At 52.4% G+C, this 22557-nt stretch overlaps 1 protein-coding gene across 5 annotated transcripts in view; it reads left to right on the forward strand.

Moving 5' to 3' along the window:
• The window catches only part of TNRC6C (trinucleotide repeat containing adaptor 6C), a 98441-nt gene that overhangs the window by 29968 nt on the left and 45916 nt on the right, over positions 1–22557 (forward strand). For all 5 annotated transcript variants that reach the window (XM_023244123.2, XM_023244124.2, XM_019818326.3 and 2 more), the window contains one exon: positions 11694–14303. In XM_023244123.2, the coding sequence (XP_023099891.2) occupies positions 11694–14303 (2610 nt within the window). The remainder of the gene's footprint in view (positions 1–11693; positions 14304–22557) is intronic.

Genomic DNA, 22557 nt, shown 5'->3' on the forward strand with positions numbered 1-22557 from the left:
AAATGAGGAAACAAGATACAAGTGGAATAAGGAAAATAAGGGAAAAGTAGCGAAGGAATGGAGCCTGTGTGTCCTGTGCCCGCCTCTGTCACGGCACAAGGTCCTCTTCTTGAAGACACCGGGTCCGTTCACCTGAGGAGTCCCTGTAAGCCCATCAGGTGGGCCTCGGAAGCAGGTGTGCTCAGCTAGACGTGTCTGTCTAAGGGAGCAGTGGCTGAGGACACTGTGATGGGGGTTGCATGCGGACAGGTGTGATACGGGGCCCTGCCCCATACAGAGAGACGTTTGAAAGAACACTCCCGGGATGGGGCGCCTGGGTGGCTCAGCCGGTTATGCGTCCGACTTTGGCTCGGGTCACGATCTCGCAGTTCGTGGGTTCGAGCCCCGCGTCGGGCTCTGTGCTGACCACTGGGAGCCTGGAGGCTGCTGCGGATTCTGCGTCTCCCTCCCTCTCTGCTCCTCCCCTGCTCACACCGTGTCTTTCTGTCTCTCTCAAAAACAAATAAACGTTAAAAAAAATCTTTCAGGGGCACCTGGGTGGCTCAGTCTGTTAACCTTCGGACTTGGGCTCAGGTCATGATCTCATGGTTCGTGAGTTCAAGCCCCGTGTTGGGCCTGTGCTGACAGCTCAGAGCCTGGAGCCTGCTTCGGATTCTGTGTCTCCCTCTCTCTCTGCCCCTGCCCTGCTCGTGCTCTCTCTCTCTCATAAATAAATAAACATCAAAAAAAATTTTTTTTAATCTTTTAATAAATAAGAACACTCCTAGGGCACTGGGAATGTACCAGAACTGGGAGCATCAAGGAATAGGGCCAAAAAATCAGAAGCGTAGCCCTACAGCATAGAGGGATTGTTACTTCTCATCCTTAACTTCTTGGTTTTTATGTGTTTAATGTAAATCGCGCCCACAAAAGTACTTTTCTTAGATAAATACTTATATTAGTTTGGAGATCTGAAAGTTTAATTACAATGAAAAACATCATAATAATTGTCCCTTTCATTTTGTTCCTTATCCACCGTTTTCATTACAACTAAAGACGTTTGAATACAAACAATTTGTAGCAGCCTACGTAGTAAGTAATAACACCATTGATAACGAGTAGCACGTTAACTTGTTAGCCTCCTCTTCGGCCCCTCCAAAGAGCTGCTTGTGTAGAGACCGCCGGTCTTTGCAGGGTTGGGGACAAAGGCCCTCGCTGCGAGTGGATGCGGGCTTTTCGGGCAGCGCTGGGGACGGAGCAGGCCCTCTCCTTTGTCCTCTCCGTGCGGGAGTGCAGGGCGTGCGCCGTTCTCTGGAACACTCTTCAGAGTCACTTCTGAGACATTTCTTCATCTGCTTTCATCTCTCCCTTCCTCGTGCTCTTCTCCCCCGGCCTTCTCACTCTTTTCTGCCCCTTCCCGCTGTTCATGCCTGGTTCTGGAACGTTCAGCTCGCCTCTGAGTCGCGAGCACTTGTCTCCTGGCGTGTGCCACCTGCGGACGTGTTCTCGCTGTTGAGGAAGAGGCTACCGCTCAGGGACGGCGCCTGTTAGATGCGGCTCCCACTCGGCTGGGCTGTTGAGGAGGCTGACGGGCATGGAGAGGAGACAGGAGTGGCACTGGTGGCCTTTTAAAGAGCTAGATAAAGCACCGGCAGCGTTGCCCCCGTCCACGCGGAGACAGAGGGGACAAGGACACGCCCTGTGCTGATGAGCTGAACCACGCACATCTGAGCTCCTGGCTGATTTCTCCCCGGACTTTGGGGCGGATCTGCCTGGATGTCTCGCGAGCACCCCAGACTCCCTGCTGAGTCTGCACCGTCATGTCCCTTCCTCCTCCCCCTTCTCAGAACTGCTGTTACTCCAGTGCTCCCGAGCTCAGCACCCAAACCCCAGATCTGGGCTTCATTCTTGAGTCCTCCTGTCCCGCTCCCCACATGTCCAGTCTTTCTGTAGGTCCTGTTAACTCTGCCAGCTAAATATCACTCCCTGTCCCCATCTCCCACGGCAAGGCCCTCAGGTTAGATTATCGTTACTGTCTTAGCCTCAGCTACGGCCACCAAAGTGGAGGATGGAGAAAAATTAGCATTTGGTTTTATTTTTTAGCGTAGAAGGTAAGGAAGAAATCCCAGTGTTCTAGTTCTAATATTTGCTCTACAGCCTGACGCGTGTGTCCTCTACCGACGATCCAGGCCTGGGGCCCAGGTCTCACACGTGTGGTGGGTGTGGGCGGGGTGGGGCCTCACCTGCCGGAAGGGGCCGTCTCAGGGCCGCGGTCGTTCCTTCTTGCACTCCGGGTTTTGAGCCAGGTCAGCTCGTGTGGGCTCGGTGAGGTTTCCATAGACCTGACGGCCCAAACAGGGCCGTCTCAGCAGTGCTGCTGCCTCGGGAAACAGGGCCCAGGGCACCACCTTTGGTGCCGAACAGACTCCCGGCCCTCTCCTGGCAGAGTGGCTGGCGTTCTGAAACTCACACGTCTTTGACAAGAGGCTGCGCGTTCCCAACTTGCTGATGCGCAGCAAACGAGAACTCTTGTTTGTTTTTGATATAAAAAGCACAGGAGGCACGCGTTAGTAGTCTTTGCTCTGTGGGCTAACGTTGGGCTTTCTGTGGGCCATCCTGCGTGGCTCTCGCTTCCCACATGTGCCCATTTATTTGTTTTGCCGGAGCAGCATTCGGAAGTAAACTGCAGGCGTCGCGGCCCCTCCATGGCTCCCGTGTACAGAGATGCTCTCTTCTGCAGCCACAGTGTAATGATAGATTTAGGACCTTTAACTTTGGCATAATCCCATTAGCTAGTGTACCTGAATTTAATACACTCGAATTTCACCAGTTGTCCCAATAAGGCCCTTTATAGCAGTTGAACTCTGTGTATTTTTTTAAGTTTTATTTTATTTATTTCGTAATCTCTGTGCCCAGTGTGGGGCTCGAACTCACAACCCCAGGATGAAGAATCTCACGATCCACCGACTGAGCCGGCCACGCAGCCCTGTCTGGGTCTGTTGATGCCACTTCCTTGAGTGGAAAGTAAAATGAGAGGGTTCGCGACTTCAGAATTGTTTCTGATGGTGAAACGGTAGCTCGGTGTGATGTTTAGTCCCGGCTTTTTTTTTTTTTTTTTTTAATGAGAAAGTGAGAGACCATGCAAGCTGGGAGAGGGGCGGAGGGAGGGAAGGAGAAAGAGACAGAGAGAGACAGAGACAGAGAAAGAACAAGAGAATCTGAAGCAGGTTCCATGCTCTTCGTGGAAGTTGGACACTCGGGGCACCTGGGTGCCTCGGTCGGTTACGCGTCCAACTCTTGATTTTGGCGCAGGTCATGATCTTGCAGTTCATGAGACCGAGGTCCATCCACATCAGGCTCTGCACTGACCGTGTGGAGTCTGCTTGGGATTCTCCCACCACCACCTTCCCCCGAAAATAAATCAACAAGCTTTTTCCAAGAAAGTTAAAAAAAAAAAAAAAAAAAAAGAGTCGGATGCTCAACCAACTGAGCCACCCAGAGACCCCTTTAGTTTTTTTATGTATTTATTTCTGCATTCGTAATTTTCAGAGAAATACCTAGAACCTGCCCTTGGAAACACAAGAATACCTTCTGTTTACTTTTTAGGTACTTTTTATGTACTTTCGGTCTCCACGTACTGCCTCTGAATTAATTTTTGGAGACCTAGTTTATTCTGATGTTGTTGAAGGACCAAGAAGTAAGAAACGGAAGAGCCCCTGAACTAGAAGAAAGGAGGAGGAGGGAGGAGCAGTGTGCCCAGTGATGGCAGGCCAGACGTGAAATGTCAGCAGCTGCAGCTGAAACCGACATGGGGACGGGAGGTGTGCCAGGCCACAAGGTGCCCCCGAGCCCGCAGCTTGTCTGGGACCCAGGGGGACCCGGGGGGAGACCGTACAGGCGGCGGGGCGGTGGGGGAGGGCATACACGGCCCAGCAGTTTGCTTTGTTTTAAGTAGAACGGTGTTGCCCCAGACTTCTTCACTCCAGGACCCACCTTTGAAGGAAACTACGTGTCCGTTGTAGATGTCTACATTTGATCTTAGCCAAAAGGCCGAGAGGCGATCGATCGTTGTAGATTTCTAATGTCAGTTACAACTTTTTGTAAATGTAAACTTTTTCGCTGCTAATTGTAATCGTCTGAGATGCTCTGCCGAACACGGGAGGAAAAAACTGGGCCGTCCTTGCCTTGTCAGAATCTACAGCCTAGAGGGAGAGACAGACTGTCACACGGATGGATAACGCACACCAAGATGTACGCTCCATGAGAGAAGGAGCTTGTCTGTCTGGTTCAGCACTGTGTCCCCAGCATGATGCCCGCACGTGGGAGGCGCTCCGAGATAGTTCTCATCTAAATCAGGGCTTGGCAAGCGCGGCCCGCAAGCCAAATCTAGCCTGCCACCTGCTTTTGTAAATAAAGTTTTGTTGGGACACGGCCATACTCCTTCATTTACGTATTATCCACGGCGGCTTTTGCACCACGGTGACAGAGCGGAGTGGTTGTTTCAGAGGCCATATGGCCCACAGGGCCTAAAATATTTACTCTTTGGCCCTTCACAGAGAATGTTTGCCAGGCCCTGGTCTCAACGAATGAAAAGGAAAGCAGACTGTCAAGTTTAATGTGTCCGAGGGCCCCAGCGGCGAGGGAAGAACGCTTCTCGGCTGAGATGTCTGCGGAGCTGAGATGGGCGAGAAGAGGAGGCCTGGAGTCCGGGTCGGGGGCAGCTGCTAGCGAGGCCCTGCCCGTGGGGAGCAGAGCGCGGGTGGAGTCTGGTGGACCTGGCTTGAGCACAGAGGAGGGGAAGGGACGGTGTGAGATGGAGTCCCGAGAGACAGCCAAGCCCGGTGGGTGACCCGCAGACTTGGGTCTTTACGTTAGGAGCCCTTTGAAGTGTTGCAGCGCGCAGCCGCGATGTGCTGGGTGTCCGTCTGGAAAGAACACGTGGTGTGGGGCTCCCTGCAGAGGAGCAGGGTGGCTTCGGGGGGCGGGGGGGGCCCTGGGGCGCCGTGACCCTAACCCAGGCGAGAAGTGGGGAGCTCGGCCAGGGGACGTTCGCAGGGAGGTTTTGTTTCTCTCTCTCTTTTGTTTAAGTTTTTATTTATTTATTAATTTTACGTAATCTCTGTGCCCAACATGGGGCTCAAACTCACCACCCTGAGATCATTTTTAAGTGGAAGTTTCTAGAGATACTCACATCTAAACTCACAGGCATGGCTTGATTGACTTGACCCTGCCCATCTGCTGTCTCAGCTGTCGGGCATGTCCGTAGAAGTGACTCTCCTTCCTGCCAGGACTTCCCTGCTCTGCTTTTCTGGAGCTCTTTGCCTCAGACCCTGGGAAGGAACGAACGTCAGCGGGGGCCTTATTGTCACGGCGGTCATCTCTTCCCAAGATGGCCGTACTGACAGAGACAGCCGGCTGCCCCCGCGCCTCTGATACCCCGGCTGCACCTCGGTGCAGTTATCAGCCTTTTTTAGCCTAATGACTGGGGGTACTTCAAACTTTGAGATTTTTTTCATTTTTGTTAATGAAAAGAATTACTTTTCTCACCTGGTCATCTCCTTGAATCCAGCGTTAGCCTTTGGTCCTTGGCCCTTTGTTGGTGTTGGAAAGCTCTAAAGACAAAGAACTATCTGTGAAAGTACAGAATTTAAGTATTTGTCAGCCCTGGCCTCTTCCTGCCTCATAGAGAAGTTTATAAATTGCTTTTTCTTACAGAGTGTTAGCAAATGTAAAGATCTACATTTGTTTATTTTTCTCATAAGCGGTAACGGTGCCCCTATATTTTATCATCTCATAATGTCTCAAATGTTCTGGCTCATTTTTGTATTCATATTTATTATTTACAGTTTCATATTTTGATTATAAATATTTATAGAAAATTCCAAAACAAAATCATCTGAGTAACAGGATGGCATATGTTGGAATTGTTCTACGGTATTTATTGAAAATGCACTGGGTTTTGTGGTGTTTTCTTGCCAGACCGTGTAGCGTTTTGTCTTTGACTCTGTTTATTTTAAACAGAATAAGTAAGTTCGACTCTAAAAATATCCATTAGGATGGCTGTTTTTCCAACAGAAGGTAACAAGTGTTGTCAAGGATGTGGAGCAAATGGAACCCTGTGTCTCGCTGTTAGAAATGCTTAAAATGGTGCAGCCACTATGGGACACAGTGTGGCATTGCCTCAAGAAATTAAACATGGATTTACCCCGTGACCCCGCTGTCCCACTTCTGCGTGTGTACCCAAAAGAATTGAAAAGAGGGACTGGAACAGGTATTTGTCCACTCGTATTTATAGCAGCATTTTTCACCGTAGCCAAAAGGTAGAAACAACCCAGATCGTCCCTGGACGGATGAGTCGGTAAACACGATGTGGCGTATGCACACAGTGGAGTGTGGGTCGGCCTTAAAGAGGAAGGAAATTCTCGGGGCACCTGGGGGGCTCAGTCGGTTAAGCGTCCGACTTCGGCTCACGTCATGATCTCATGGTCCGTGAGTTCAAGCCCTGCATCGGGCTCTGTGCTGACGGCTCGGAGCCTGGAGCCTGCCTCCTTCTCTCTCTCTGCCCCTCCCCCACTCACATTCTGTCTCTCTCTGTCTCTCTCTCTCAAAAATAAACGTTAAAGGAAAAAGGAAGGACATTGGGACACCTGCTACAACACAAATGAACCCGGAAAACATCATGCTGACTGAAATCAGCCAGACCAAAAGGACAGAGATTGCACGAATTCCATTTATAGGAAGTTCGTGGGATAGTCAGAGTCCCAGAGTGTGAAAGTCGAGTGGTGGTGACCAGAGCCTGGGGGCTGGGGGGCGGGGCGGAAGGAGGAGCTGGTGTGGAACAGGTATACACTCCAGTGTGCTGATGCTTGTGCGGCGTGAATGTGCTTCAAGCCACCGCACTGTATACTCGAAAAGGGCGGAGATGGGAAATGTCTGTTTCACCACAAAAAATCTTTGCTTAAGATTGAATATGCCACACACGTCGCTTGCAACTTGTGTGTGTGTGTGTGTGTGTGTGTGTGTATGTGTGTGTGTAGTATTTGTCAGTTCCAGAAATCTTCCAGTTTGGAGTTGAGAACCCTAGGGTTTATGTGGTCTGTCATCGTCTTTGTGGAGTGAAGGGACTTCACATTGTTGGGTCCCTTTAGCTGGGACTCAGGTTCCCTTTAGCTGGGACTCAGGTTCGCTACTCGTCGCGTATGCTTTGGTTTGTCCAGGAAACCTTTATTGGTCGCCTGCCACGTGGCAGGCATGATGCCTCTAAAACTCAAAAGATACATCCGTGCCCTCGAGGAACTCACCTCCGGAATTAGACGTAACTCAGTGACCAGATGGGTGTTTTCATCACACTGAATCTCTTTGCATGCGTAAAGTTAGAACAGTTTTCGAACAGTAGAGGTTTGATCTTTTAATTGCATTCCTACTGTCTAATAACAGTGGCCGCTCATCTTGGGTACCTTTTGGGATTCCAGCTATGTCACTTTTGTTATCACAATTAAGCATTTAATTTTTTGTTTTGTTTTGTTTTTATTTAGAAGGAGAGGGGACGTGCGCACATACGCAGGGGAGGGGTAGAGGGAGAGTCTTAAGCAGGCTCCCCCATCAGCATGGAGCAAGACGCAGGGCTCGATCCCACAACCCTGGGACCGTGCGTGACCTGAGCTGAAACCGAGGGTCGGACACTGAACCGACTGAGCCACCCAGGCGCCCCTAAGCATTTAATTTTTTTTTTAAACATTTGCAGTAGAAGAAGGTGTACAGAAAATGATACAACTGTCTACAATACAGAGTGAACATAATCTTTTGCCATATTTGCTTCAGATCTCTATTTTAGAAATGTTCCGGACGTTGCTCGATCCCATTCTCGTCTCTGCCGAAGGGAATCAGTCCTTATGTTTTTGTGTAAAATGACCAGGGTGTAAAATGCTGTCTCGTGGTGTTCAAGTGCGTTTCTTAATTATTGATGAGATTGGTTATTATTTCATGTTTTAGCAGCTATCGCGGGCATCCTCTAAATTGCGTCTTCCTTTTCCCATTTTTGTTGGGTTGTTGTCTCTTTCTTATTGAGTTTAGGAGTTCTTTATCCTGATAATCATCGTTTATCTGTTCTCTCTTCTTCCTGTCTGTGGCTCGTTTTTTAGCTTCCTTTGTATGATATCTTCTGTCATACAAGTGTTTTTAATATTAACTAGTCAGATTTATCAACTCTTTAAGAAGATGAATGCCCCAGGTCATGGCGACAGCTTTCTGTATTTACTTATTGAGCTTAAAAAAAGTTTCACTGGGGCTCCTGGGTGGCTCAGTCGGATAAGCCTCTGACTCTTGATTTCGGCTCCGGTCACGATCTCATGGTTTGTGAGATCGAGACCTATATCAGGCTCTATGCTGACAGCGCGAAGCCTGCTTGGGATTCCTTCTCTCCTTCTCTCTCTGCTCCTTCCCCACTCGTGCGCATGTGCGTGCTCTCCCCCTCTCTCCCTCTGTCTCTCTCTCTCTCTCTCTCAAAATAAATAAACATCTTTTAAAAAGTTTTACTTTTCGTAATTAGGCCTTTAATCCATCTAGAACTTATTTTAGTACATGAAAGAAGGCAGGGACCTACTTTTATGTTTTCCATATGGCTCGCCACTTGTCCCAACAGCATTCGTTAGCCAGGCCTTCCTTTTTCCGCTGGCCTGTGATGCTGTCCTTCGTACCATCAAGGATGCAAACACCTTTTTCAAACCTGATGTAGAACTGTGTGTGAGTCCATCAGATTGGGAGGTGAGCAGTAATCAGAAAGCATTTTGCCCAAACCCTCTGGACCATTAAGAGAGAACGGACTCTTACACTGTGACCTGTTACGGGATAGAAATGGTAATACGATGTATTCAGAAGGTACTCCAGGTCTCGGAAGGGACACACTGGAAGCCAGGTTGTTTCTGTCCTGGCTTCAAGGTGTGGGTTGCAGTGAGGGCTAGCCTGGTCAGGAGGGGAGTGGTCTGCCTCCTGGTATATCCTGTCCCTGAAGGAAGCAGGACTGATGGGGAGTGAACGGTGGGAGATTTGTTGATAATGAGCGATAATCCCCGTTTTTTAACTTGGTCTTATTTTCTGTGTTCAATGACAAGAGGCTCATTCATTTCTTTAAATTAGTTATTACAAAAGCTAGTTTTTGTAGTACACACAAAACCCGTGGGGGAAATTGTCGCAAACCAGGGTTGCAAAGGGGCTCCTGGGTGGCTCAGTCGGTTGTGTCCGACTCTTGATATCGACTCTGGTCATGATCTCACAGTTTGTGAGATCAAGCCCCGCGTTGGGCTCTGTGCTGACAGCTTGGAGCCTGCCTGGGATTCTCACTCTGCCTCTCTCTCTCTCTGCCCCTCCCACACTCACTCACTCTCTCTCAAAATAAAGAAATAAACATTTTTTTAAAAATAGCTTAAATTCATCACCTCCCAGTTAAATCAGACACCAAAACCTTTTTCTTTCTTTTTTTTTTTTTTTTTTAAGGTTGAAGTTGTCTCTAGGATGTTCTTTGTGGCTGTAGTGATCATTCTTTGCACTCTCTCCTTTTCTTTTAGCTTCATTAAATTTTAAGGGGGAAGCCCAGTTTTACTGCCTAGGAGTAAGTTTTTTCTTACTAAAAAATTGAAGAAAACATAATGATGAAAAGATTGTAAAAGAGAAGAAATATTTATTGCAATTATCTGTCATACTATTTGAAGAAACTGTCAAAGATTTCTAAGTTGTGTGAGTTGTATGTATAAGTTAAATTAATTTTTTATATTAATTTTATTTACTTTTGAGTGATACATACATACATACATCAATTTTTTTTAATGCTAATTTATTTTTGAGAGAGAGAGCACAAGTGGGGCAGGGACAGAGAGAGAGAGAGAGGGAGACACAGAATCTAAAGCAGGCTCCAAGCTCTGAGCTGTCAGATGTTTAACGGACTGAGCTACCCAGGTGCCCCGAGTGATACATACTTGTAATGCAGTCTGCTGGAAAATCCGTTGGAGTAGAAGTTGGATTGCAACGTTAGAAATACTCGAATACGGGGTGCCTGGGTGGCGCAGTCGGTTAAGCGTCCGACTTCAGCCAGGTCACGATCTCGCGGTCTGTGGGTTCGAGCCCCGCGTCAGGCTCTGTGCTGATGGCTCAGAGCCTGGAGCCTGTTTCCGATTCTGTGTCTCCCTCTCTCTCTCTCTGCCCTTCCCCCGTTCATGCTCTGTCTCTCTCTGTCCCAAAAATAAATAAACGTTGAAAAAAAAAAAAGAAAGAAATACTCGAATAACTAGGAAATAAAATGCAGATACCAAATGGTGGATTCTTCAAAAGCATTTCACCTTGGGGCACCTGGGTGGCTCAGTCGGCTAAGCGTCCGACTTCGGCTCAGGTCATGGTCTCATGATTCGTGAGTTCCAGCCCCACATCGGGCTCTGGGCTGACAGCTCAGAGCCTGGAGCCTGCTTCGGATTCTGTGTCTCCCTCTCTCTCTGCCCTTACTTTACACGCATGCTCATTCTCTCTCTCTCTCTCAAAAATAAACATTAAAAAAAACTTTTTAAATAAATGAAAGTAATTTTGAAAAAAAATAAATGCATTTCACCTTTAAATGCTTCTTTATTTTTTTTTTAATTTTTTTTTAATGTTTTTATTTATTTTTGAGACAGAGAGAGACAGAGCATGAGCAGGGGAGGGGCAGAGAGAGAGGGAGACACAGAATCCTTATCAGGCTCCAGGCTCTGAGCTGTCAACACAGAGCCCGACGCGGGGCTCGAACTCACGGAGTGTGAGATCATGACCTGAGCTGAAGTGGGACGCTCAACCGACTGAGCCACCCAGGCGCCCCATTAAATTCTTCTTTAAAAGCATTTCACCAAGAGTGAAATGATATAAATGCAATATAGGAAGACACTGTATAAGGTGATTTTGGGGGTCTCCAATGAGAAGGCTGCAAGTTAAGGAAATGGAAAACAAGGGTGGAAGGAATCCTTGGAGAGCCTTCGAGACTTCTTATTTGTTGTTATTAACACAGAGGAAACAATGATAAGCCATAATTGCTGGTCATACTAGATAAATAGCGTAAACGTCATTACACATATAAATTAATAGTATAACTAATCCTCGGTACCCCTGATAACGAGATAGCATTTTCCGATGCCTCTTCTCTCTCTCCCTCTGTCCCCCACCCCCAAAATACTGGTTCTGTTCCGCAGTTTTGCACCGTATTTACACACGTTTTCTACTAAATGAGCGCTGTAGCCTCTGTACTCTATGCTAGCTCCGGCTGGAGGTCTTGAAGAGAACTACGGGCTGGACTCAAGGCCGCGTGTGGACACGTCGTCCCCGGCATTTCCAAAGTCTGAGTAGGTTTAGGTGTGCCACGGCCACCGAAATTTCCAGCGTGCTGCGTTTCAGCTATGCAGCTTCCTTTACTGCGTACGCCTTCCGAGACGCCCGCGTGCTCACGTGTCCTGTGAGGCTCCTCCAGAGGGATGACGCTGTGCTGTCGTGGTCAGAACGGATATAATTGTAGAAACGTCAGCCCTTTTTCAAATGGGAACTTAGGATGACGCCGAATCACTGTTTCCTTTGAGTCGTTTTTTAGCATGTGCCGCTCAGAATTGAAGCTGGAGATGAGGGGCCTCTCCCAAAGACTAGTTAACAGGGGCTCCGCTGACCCACGCGAGCAAGATCTAATTCCGCGTGTGTTTCATCTTTTGCAGATCTCAGTCACGGCGGATCGGCGGATCACTATGACAGTTCCCACCGGGGACAGCAGCCCACGCACAGAAGCGAAGCCAGCTGCAGCTGGGACCAAGTGATCACAGACAGGACCGACAAGGAGGCGTGGCCTTCCATCACAGGAACAGAGACTGAGTCTGCCTCAGAATGCACTACGGACACTGACTCTGCCTCCAACTGTGGCTCGGAGAACAGTAGCATGGCTACGGGGAGTGCCCAGGGCGCCTTCACCGGACACACCAAGAAGACGAACGGCAATAATGGCACCAACGGGGTGCCCGTCCAGAGCCCTTCTAACCAGAGTGCCCTGGGAGCAGGGGGCGCCAACGGGAACGGGAACGCGGCCCGAGTGTGGGGCGTAGCCGCGGGCCCCAGCTCGGGCCCAGCTCACTGCTCCCTCGGCGGCGGGGATGGGAAAATGGACAGCATGATCGGAGACGGGAGAAGTCAGAATTGCTGGGGTGCTTCCAACTCCAATGCCGGCATTAATCTTAACCTGAACCCTAATGCCAACCCAGCTGCCTGGCCCGTACTCGGACACGAAGGAACTGTGGCGACAGGCAACCCTTCCAGTATTTGCAGTCCGGTCAGTGCCATAGGTCAAAACGCGGGCAACCAGAACGGGAACCCGCCGGGCACTTTAGGTGCTTGGGGAAGCCTGCTGCCGCCGGAGAGCACAGAACCACAAACGTCCGCTTCTCAGAATGTGTCTTTCAGCGTACAACCTCAGAACCTTAACACTGATGGACCAAATAACACTAACCCCATGAACTCTTCGCCAAACCCTGTCAATGCAATGCAGACGAACGGACTGCCAAACTGGGGCATGGCCGTCGGCATGGGGGCCATCATCCCACCCCACCTGCAAGGCCTTCCTGGTGCTAACGGATCCTCGGTTTCTCAAGTCGGAGGGAGCGGCGGCGAAGGACTCGGCGGTTCCGTGTGGGGCCTGTCCCCGGGTAACCCTGCCGCGGGAAGCAGCAGCTCTGGCTTCAGTCAGGGGAATGGAGACACTGTGAACTCGGCGTTGAGTGCTAAACAGAACGGATCCGGCAGTGCGGCGCAGAAGGAAGGAAGTGGCGGTAACGCCTGGGACTCGGGCCCTCCTGCCGGCCCCGGGCTCCTCGCCTGGGGACGGGGCGGCGGCAACAGCAGCGGCGTCGGTCACATCCATTCGGGGGCTTGGGGCCACCCCACCCGAAGCGCCTCTAACGGTGTGAATGGGGAGTGGGGGAAGCCCCCAAACCAGCATTCCAACGGTGACGGCAACGGGAAAGGATCGACAGGGTGGGACGGTCCGAGCGTCAGCGGCCAGAATCCTGCCGTGCAGCCCGGCAGCGAGCACGTGAACTCTTGGGCCAAAGCTGCGTCTTCTGGAACCACGGCAAGCGAAGGAAGTAGCGACAGTTCCGGCAGTCACCACGAAGGGGGCTCCGGGAGGGAAGGAGCAGAAGGCCGGAGGCGAGAGAAAGGGATCCTAGACCAAGGGCATATCCAATTGCCAAGGAACGATCTGGACCCAAGAGTCCTGTCTAATACTGGTTGGGGACAGACTCCCGTAAAGCAAAACACTGCCTGGGAATTTGAGGAGTCCCCTAGGTCTGAGAGGAAAAATGACAACGGGACAGAGGCCTGGGGCTGTGCGGCTCCTCAGCCTTCACACTCAGGGGCGAAGAGTGATGGGTCCATCGTGAGCAGTACAAATACCTCTGCAGTATCCGGGTGGGTCAGCTCACCGCCTGCTGCTGCGCCGGCGAGCACAGGGTGGGGGGACGGCAGCAACAAAGCGCCAAATGGCCCGGGGGTCTGGGGGGACTCGATAAGCTCTACTGCTGTTAATAATGCTGCTGCTGCTGCTGTCGCCAAGAGCGGCCACGCTTGGAGTGGGACCGGAAACCAGGAGGACAAGTCGCCCACCTGGGGGGAGCCCCAGAAGCCCAAACCTCAAACCTGGGGAGACGGACAAAAATCCAATCCGGCCTGGGGCGCTGGAGGGGGAGATTGGGCGGACTCGTCTTCCGTCCTCGGACACTTGGGGGACGGGAAAAAAAATGGCTCTGGATGGGATGCCGACAGTAATCGGTCAGGGTCTGGTTGGAACGACGCTACCAGGTCTGGGACCAGTGGCTGGGGTAATGGCACAAACGCAAAGGTGAATCCAGGGACAAACTGGGGAGAGTCTTTAAAACCTGGCCCCCAACAGAACTGGGCGGGCAAACCCCAAGACAGCAATGTGAGTAACTGGGGAGGAGCCGCTTCCGTTAAGCAGACGGGAACCGGGTGGATCGGGGGTCCGGTCCCCGTCAAACAGAAGGACAACAGTGAGGCCACGGGCTGGGAGGAGCCTTCTCCGCCATCCATTCGACGCAAAATGGAAATCGATGATGGTACCTCAGCTTGGGGCGACCCGAGCAACTACAATAATAAAACTGTAAACATGTGGGATAGAAACAACCCGGGCATGCAGAGCAGTACCACGGCCGCCGCCACCACCACCACCACCACCACGAGCAGCAGCACGGACGTGGTCGAGACGCCGCCGTCACACCAGGCCGGCGCCCAGCTGAGTCGATCGCCGCTGCTCGGTCCAGGTATGGCGGGCCCTTTAGGTGACTCTCGAACTTACGCGAGATCGCTTGTTCCTAGCACGGGTGCGTACGTATCCCCGTGGCGTTTTGAGGTAGCAGAGGACGTTGATTTAAGTGCCCTTCGCCTTGTAGCATCGTTCTTAAATATTATCCCCGGAGAATAAATAAAGTAGGGTTCTCTGATAGCTTTCTACCCGAGAGAGACAGAGAGGTTCGGCACGTCCAGTGTTAAGGAGAGTAAAGAAGAAATATCCCCCCCCCCCATTCGGGAAAAGACCGGGGACCGTTGTGTCAGCTGGTGTTTCCTTGCGACAGTCTGCGTTTCCTTACGGGATGAGCCAGTGGTCCTCCCGCCCGGCCTTGGTTAGAAGTGCTTGGGGGCCGGGGGACCAGTCACCAACGTCTCTGGTGACGTGGGTCTGCGGGAAGCCCGTTCGCTGGTAGCTTTAGAGCTCTGCGGGTGTTCCTGATACGTGGTTGCGCTGAGGTGAAATCGTGCGTGTAGCGGGAGCGGCGTTATACAATACAAGGCACGTTGTGATTCCAGTCGGCAGAAAAATCCTAAAATTAGACTAAACCTTGGGTTTTGAGTTCCTGCTTTGCGCAAGGCACTCTGCTGGACACTGGCGGACAGGAAGAAGGCCCAGACCAGAATCTTCCCCCCAGGGAGCGGGAATTGTGACAGGATGAACACACAGTACTCACCGCATGGGATCCAGATAAGATCCAGCCGGGCTTTGTGACGGGAGCGGGCAGCGGCCCCGCTTTCTAGCTGGGACGTCGGTGCGTGGCACGCAGCCTTACTGCCCCGGGCGTGGAGCCTGCCTAAGCAGTGGCCCCTGACCGGGCCCCCGAATCACAGAGTCCCCAGGTACAGAAGAACCAGAAGGAGAGGACGGTCCAAGTCAGGCCCCCCCCCCTCCTGCACGCTCCCCACACAGCTAGAAGCCTGTGCGTCAGGGCCCCCCCACGGTACCGGGGAGGCCCCCTCCCGCCCAGTGCCCTTCTCGCCTGCTGCTCTGGCTGTCATGTCTCCTCAGGCGGTGCCGTCACCAGCCTCCCTCTGGCTTCTGTAATTGCTCGCGTAGTGCCGTCCTCGGGGACTACCCAGAGCACGGCAGGCCCTCTTGTCCCACATCGCAGAATTTCGAGCGGCAGTGTGGCACATAGTCCTGTTCCGTCTGCCCGTTCTCCGGGACGTCTTCCTGGCTCCTCAGAGCTCCTCCTCACGGTCATGGTTTTAACTCCTTTTTGTTTGTCCTCTGGATAAGCTGTTCACTGGCGAGGAGGGTCTTTGTGCCCAGAACTGATGTCGTGGGTTTACGCGTGTGGCTCTAACGAGCGAGCGCAGAATCGGGTGAGGCTGTAACCTCCTTCCCTCTTCAGAATCCTACTCCTTGTGATGCGCTCTAAGTTTCCTTTAGCCTTTTGGAGCCACGTCACACTGTTTTTCTTAAATTCAGCTTAAAGTCTGAAGTACCTCTTCTCATTGCGACTGCTACGAAGCCCTTCCTTGCTCAGGACTGTTCCTTGTGCACTTGGCCCCTTGGTCCCAAGCATAGAACTTTGCACCCGGTAAACGTTGGATTCCAGTCCCCTAGCCTGTTGAGATCTTATTGTTTCCTGATTCTATAATCAGCGTATCGGTGATTCCTTCCAGTTTTCTACTGGAATCCCTAAATCTTCGTAAACGCGCCATAAAGGCAACACTAAAGATAGAGTCCTTTCTTCACGGTCACTCAGCCGGTCACCTTATATGTGGAACAGAATTTGCATCCAAAATCCAACACAAGGGAGTCTGGAAGGTGACGTGTTTGAACCGTGAGCCTCATAGAAGGCAGGAGAATGGATGCTGAGTGGCTGTTGACTCTGTCCTGTGCAGAGATGTGGGTTTAAAAAAGATCGCTCTGACCACCCAACATCATTGAAACAGATACGAAGGGAGAATCGTTGGTGCACCCCCACCGCCTGGTACCACGCTCTCACACCCATCTACACGAATGCTTCTGGAACTGGTGCCTTTATCCCTTTATTTGACCTACACCCACTGGAGATACATCGTTGAACACTCTGGCGTGCCAGGCACGTAACGGCGTGGAAGACAGGAGCTCTGCCCTCTTTGAACCTCCACGTGGACCGCTTCAGCATGGTGCCCGATAGTCAGGGCCAGCAAAGTATGGCACGTAGGATGGCATCCGACCAGGGTTTGGACCACGAGGGGTCGGGGCTGAGCAGACGTTGGGTAGCAGCGCAGAGGAGTGTTTCGGATGGAGGGGCCAGCGCTTGAGAAGGTCCACGCCGAGAAGAGGCGGCGTGTGGGAGGAGCAGAAAGAAGTTCACAGGGATCTGGGGTTGGGGCAAGGGGTGGGGTGGCAGGCCTTGCAGAGAACAGCTGGAGAGGGGCCAAGGCAAGATTGGGCCGGGCCTTTCAGGCCCCTGAAGGAGCCAGGTCGTACCCAGGGGTTTCTGAGAGGCTGGTGAGAAGCTTCACATTGAATGATCAGACCTCTTTGTAGAATCGTCCCAACTACAAAAATCAGTGGGAAGCAAAGCAGGAGAGGAAAAGCCACGCTCGGCCAGGGTCTTGATGGTGACGGTGGCCTGGGTTGGGACGGTGGCTGGAAAGCACCATGGAGACAGAGGTGGCAACCGGGCTCGGGAACCAGGTGTGGGGACAAAGAGGAAAGGGGAGCACGGGGGGCTCGGAGCTCTGGCAAGCGGGCCGGTAGGCGTGTCCCTCGCTGACTCACCCAGGAGCACGGCGGGAGACATCTGTCCCGTGGAGATGTGGCAGAGGCCGGTTGTGGAAGCCGGTCCCAGCCACAGCTTGGCCGGCAGGCACAGCGGGGGGAGAGCGGCAGGAGTCGAGGGCAGGGTCGGGAGCCGAGGTTTTGTTTAAGACGGTAGAACTCAGCTTGTCGTTTGAAGACTGACAGAAAGGAGCCAGTAGAGAGGGAGAGTAAATGCAAAGGGAGGGGCTCCCTGCATCTAGCCGGGAGGAGGCCCGAGTGTCTGTGGCCAGAGGGTGACAGACGCCTTCCGGGATTCTTTTTCTCTGAGGGTGTCAAGGACCCCGGCCTCAAGTGCAGACGGGGCAGGCAGGAGCAGAGGCGAGGGTCGCATGCGCCCACGTAGGAGACGAAGCAGAGGGCTCAGCAGGGGTCCCCAGAGGGCTGCTGGACAGCGTTTGGGACCCAGAGGTCGGTTTCACAGTAGATGGACGTTCATTTACTCAGCGTGTGTTCGTTAGGACCCACTGTGCGCCGGCTCGCGCTCTGCTTTGGGGGACGGCAGGGAACAGAACAGGCGGAACCCCTGCCCTGGTGGCGGTGTGATCCGGGAAGGAGGGCCGAGGCTCGCGGGTGAGCCAGCGACTGTGCGGGGTGTCGGCGGTGCGGAGGAAGAAGCCGGGCAGGGGTGAGGGGGACAGAGGTCGTCACCTCGGGCAGGGCCGCCGAGCACGTGACTAGCTGTTGGGTCTTCGCTGTAAGCATCCAGCAGCTGGAGCGGAAGGAGGGCTGTCTCCCCTCGTGCGGTCAGTTCAGTTCAGTTCAGTTCGCTGCCCTCCAGACCCCTCCCTGCGCCGGTCCACCCGCCGGACGTGGCCTCCGCAGCCTCCTGAGATTCCTTGGCGATTCACTCTGCCCTGGGCCGCCGTGTGGGGAATCCTCTCTGGAGCTCAAGGCTCTCGTAGCCTCTGCCTGCACACACGCTTCCGTTCCCCGAACCAAAGGTCAGAAACCCGGTGGGCCGCGGACTGCAACACGTCCACAGAGGTGCCTTCAGCGGCCCACGTTTTCGTATGAATCAGCACTTATAACAAAAACGTTTTATATAAAATTCCAGATGTCCGGCCTCTTGAAATCCCGGAAGCTCTGACACGTTGGATTCGGACGGCAGCGGTCAGCTAGAGCGGCCGCCTGGAAGCCCGTGAGCCTCGTCGCTTGCCACCCCCCCCACCCCCCCGCCTCTCGTGCCTCCCCGCTGAGAGGTCACGGGCGCTTTGCACGGGGGGCCTGTGTGCGTGAACCGGCTGGTTCCCTGGGGCGCTGGGGTTCGGGACTCCCGTTTTTTACCAGGTTATAACTAACATTTCTAAGCACTTTAAAATGTCATGTAAAGAACTTGAAGGAATGAGGAGAAGTGGGAAGCAAGAGAATTGAAGCCAGAAACGGAAGGATAATGACGTAGAGACGTGGTGCGGTCTGGGGGCAGAGGTGATGAGCTGCGTCACGGGGACTGTGGTGTGATTAGCACCCCAGGGGATGTTTGCGCTCTGAGAAGAATTGATGGTTAAAAATAGCTGTCATGGTTAAAAATAGCTCAGTCCGTAGACCATGTGACTCTCGGTCCCAGGGTTGTGAGCTCGAGCCCCACGTGTGGCGTTGCGTGACACAACTGTCCTGTCCCGCCCGCCCAAGACTTCTTCTGGGAATCCTCACCCCAGTGCCACTCCTCCCAGGTCACGGTTTGAGTGTCTGTGTTTGCGCCCCCTCGCTCTGCTCAGGGTCTTCTGGAAAAAGCTCCCGCCGCAGCGTGCCCCTGGGCCGGGGGTTCCTGACGCGCGGTGCACCTGCGCACCCCCTCTCCTGGAACCTCGCGGCCCCGGGCCTCAATGTACAGGTGGAAAGTGGCCGACTGAGGGCCCCGCGCGCGCGCGGCGAGGTCCCGGTGTGCGGTGTCCGCCTCGCCCGCTGCCGTTCTGCGAGCCTGCGTCCGAAACGGCCCCACAGACATTGGAGCCATGTTGCGTTAGTGATTTTTTTCCTCTCTGATATGTTCCCCTTAGGATCTACTCTTCCCGGGTGTTGTGGTAGACAGAGAATGAGACCTCTACCCCCGATAAAGACGCCCTCGCCCAAATCGTTCTCTTCTATGTGAAAAATATTTACCGGTGATTTTTCTTTAACAAATTGCACCTAATATCACCGAGTGGAAGGGAGGGAGATGCGCTCCGTGCAACCATAGCAGTGGTTTTCCGCGTCCCTGGTGTCCCCTGCAGGTGTCAGGCCTGATGCGCGTGAGCGATCGCGGGGCCGGAGCAAGAGCGTGGGGGCGGTGCGGGCTGTGTTTGGCCGCCTGACGGAGACGGACGGAAAGTGAGACCGGTGTCTTCCGGGCAGAAACTCCCGAGCTCAGCGGATGGTGATGTGGGCCGGGGTCCTGCCCCACGTCTCCCCTCACGGCGGTGTCCCTCTCCATCCGGGCCACTGAGCTGTCACACGGAGGTATGATTCCTGCCCCACGTCACCCCAGGGACTCAAGTCCCAGGCCTGAAGCAGGCACTCTGTGCAGTCAGAGCAGAGCTCGTCGCCCTCAGGGGTCACAGGAGGTAGAAGCCTGTCACTTTCCCAGCCTGGCGCACCGAGCTGTTCTTTGAGGCTGTAGAAGGAGCAGTCCCCCCGTCACACCAGCTGCCTCCTAGCGATGACAGCTCGCTCCTTCCTTTTGGCCCTCTGCATTCGTCCACGCAAAGGTCAGCCCCGTGGCCCTCCTGGCGGGGACTGTGACATCACTCATGGCGGCAGCGGTCATAGCCCCCATCAGGCTGTGAGTCACCTTGTGGCTCGAAGCCTCGCCCCGACTGGTTTTCGTAAACCTTCCGGGCTTCTGCGCTCCCAGCAACTAACTGATGCACCCGACTAACTGACGAAATTTCTGCTCTTCATAAAGCTGGTCTTTTGCACGTTTTCGGCGGCTTGCCGTTGGCCTTGCTGGTTTCACACAGACTTGCACCTGTGTCAGAGCTGGGTTCTAAGTTGTTGATCATGATCACTTGAGAGTGCCGACCTCTTCTACAAGATATGTTTCCTCAATTACATTTGTGTGTGTCTGGTTTTACAGAAGGAAATGCTATACTTCGGACACTCACGTTTGTCCCATTCTTGTTATGCGGATATTAATTTGTTTTGTGATGAGCCTGAGGAAAATGGAAGGTAATTTAGGAAATGCAACATAGCTTCACATAAACTGGATTGTTTGGATCTGCTTCAAACCATTCAGGAGATGGAACGTGGTAATACTCTGGACAAGTGTCCCCCTGCCTGTCTTGATCAGGGATGATAAGCTGCCGGAGAGGGACCCGTGGGGCAGTCGGGTCGTGTAAGACGGCACGACGCAGAACCTGCTCCTTAACGTGCCCGTGACTTCACGAGAACGTGAGCCAGGTGTGCAGGACCTGCTGGCTTGTGCCCTAATGCGGCAAAGAGCTACCGAGTCTTTGGAGAGCCCGTCTGTTACTTTGACGGTCACTGGAGGTGTGGCCCAGGGTGGGGAAGTGCAAGCATAGCGTTTACTTCTGTTCCTAAGGGAAGGACGCGGATCCTAAAAATACTCCGCGGCCTGATTAATACACTTAGAGGTAAATGTTCTGGACACTTAAAACTCAATTTGCAGACACAGGAGAACGTTGAATATCAGTTAATTAAACTTTTGATGTAAAGTAAACCCTCACTGCAGACTCTGAATCTAACAATGAGATTGGGGGAGAATGTCAGGGTGAACTCTCAGGTTTCGCCCAAACCTTTAGATCGACGCTTTGAAAGGAACCGGGGGCTCAGGGAGTAGAGAGATCGCTAGTCATAGAATTAGTTTAGCGTCAGATAGGAAGGCCATTGTAGACTGGATCCGAGCTAAACCAGCAGCATAGTGTCGTCGTAAAACCTGGCTGGGGGCTGTGTTTTCCAGCAATGAATGGAAGTGAAATATTAATGCCATAGGCCGATCGGTAAACTGGGACCGCACTGCTCATGTTGATCGAATTGCAGGATTTTTTTATCCGTTTTATACCTGTTCTCCCCAGCTCCTCCGGCGTGTCTCTCCACTGCCTTGGCGGGGCATTCCAGCAGGGAACCTACCCCCCACCCCCACCCCGCCCCAGGGTAATCACTGTGGCTGCCCCCAGCAGGTCGGAGAAGGCTCCTCCAGAGGCCCACTGCACTTTGCACTTGGGTACTTAATCCCCTGATACTACGTAGGTTTGTTTTATCACTTAGTTTTCCGGCACAAAATCATAACCAAAGGCAGAGATTGTGCAAGCTAATCGTGGAAGAGACTTATCACCCGTCCGATAAACTAAAACTTGGAACAAACTGGATTCGGGACCCCTCTGCCTAGGTTGACGAGACGCGTGTGTTGTTGCCCCCAGTCTCTTAGAGAGCAGAAGCTGGAGAACGCTGTCCTTCCTGCAGCTCCCCCGCCCCTTCATCATCCTTCGGTGTAAGAGTGATACCAAAACACGGAGTCACCTGCAGAGAGAATCGGCAGGTGCTGCCAGGAGCGCAGCTGTTCTCACACCGCGACCTCAGAGAGAGATCGCCAGGGCCGCCCCGGCCAGAGTGATTCTGTTTTAAGCACCACACGGTAGTTACTAAGAGGAGTCACCTGAGCAGTCTGCTTTTTGTGGGTATGGGATGGGGGGGGGGCGGGGAGGGGGGTGTTTGGTTGGGGCGTCTTCACTTTCCTGTGTTTTGGGGGGGGCGTGGTAAGTGGGGCTGGGGCAGAAGGAGAAACAGGGCATCAGAAGCGTCCTGCCGGAGAGGTGGGAGGGACAGTTCTCAGTGCACACCGTGGGGATACGGACACAGGTTTTTGCTGGAGGTACCTTCGGTTCAAAAGGAATGAATAAGACCATTAAAAGTACAATTTGGCTCCCCCTTGTATCAATGAAAAAGAGTGCATTTAAAATCTCTATTAGCGCACTCAAATGAAAACTAAAGAAACGTCCCCTTTCTAACATCTAGCTCTTCTGAGCAGCTCGAGGCCACGTGGCCAGTGAAAAAGGACCTTATCTGTAACCCTCACATAGAGTCCCTTGAGTCTGGAAGAGAAGTTTTAAATGAATGCTCTTGAAACGAGGCATTCAGAAAAGTAGGAGACTTTACCATCTGACTGAGCGAAGACTCCTGTATAGAGAGCTTCGCTATGTAAATATCTGTCTTGATTTCAAATATGAAAAATTCTTGCCATGGCTACCAGCTATTAGTTGTCCCTCCATAAGCCAGTAGCCAACCAAGCATTGTAATAAATTTATAGTAAGCAGGATGGCCACTGGTGTGAACAAAATCCCATCTCATTAATATTCAAGTCGGTACCTAGAAATGCCAAGCACATAGCTGGCACTCAGGTGCTCAGTCGATGCAATTTCAGTCTTTTATCTTTCCTTCATTTAATTATAATTGGCCATTTTTTTTTAATTAAAAAAATATATTATTAGAGTGCACGAGCCGAGAAGAGGGGCAGAGGGAGGGGGGGGGAG

The sequence above is a fragment of the Felis catus genome, chromosome E1, assembly GCF_018350175.1.
Source record: "Felis catus isolate Fca126 chromosome E1, F.catus_Fca126_mat1.0, whole genome shotgun sequence".
In the NCBI taxonomy this organism is placed as follows: Eukaryota; Metazoa; Chordata; class Mammalia; order Carnivora; family Felidae; genus Felis; species Felis catus.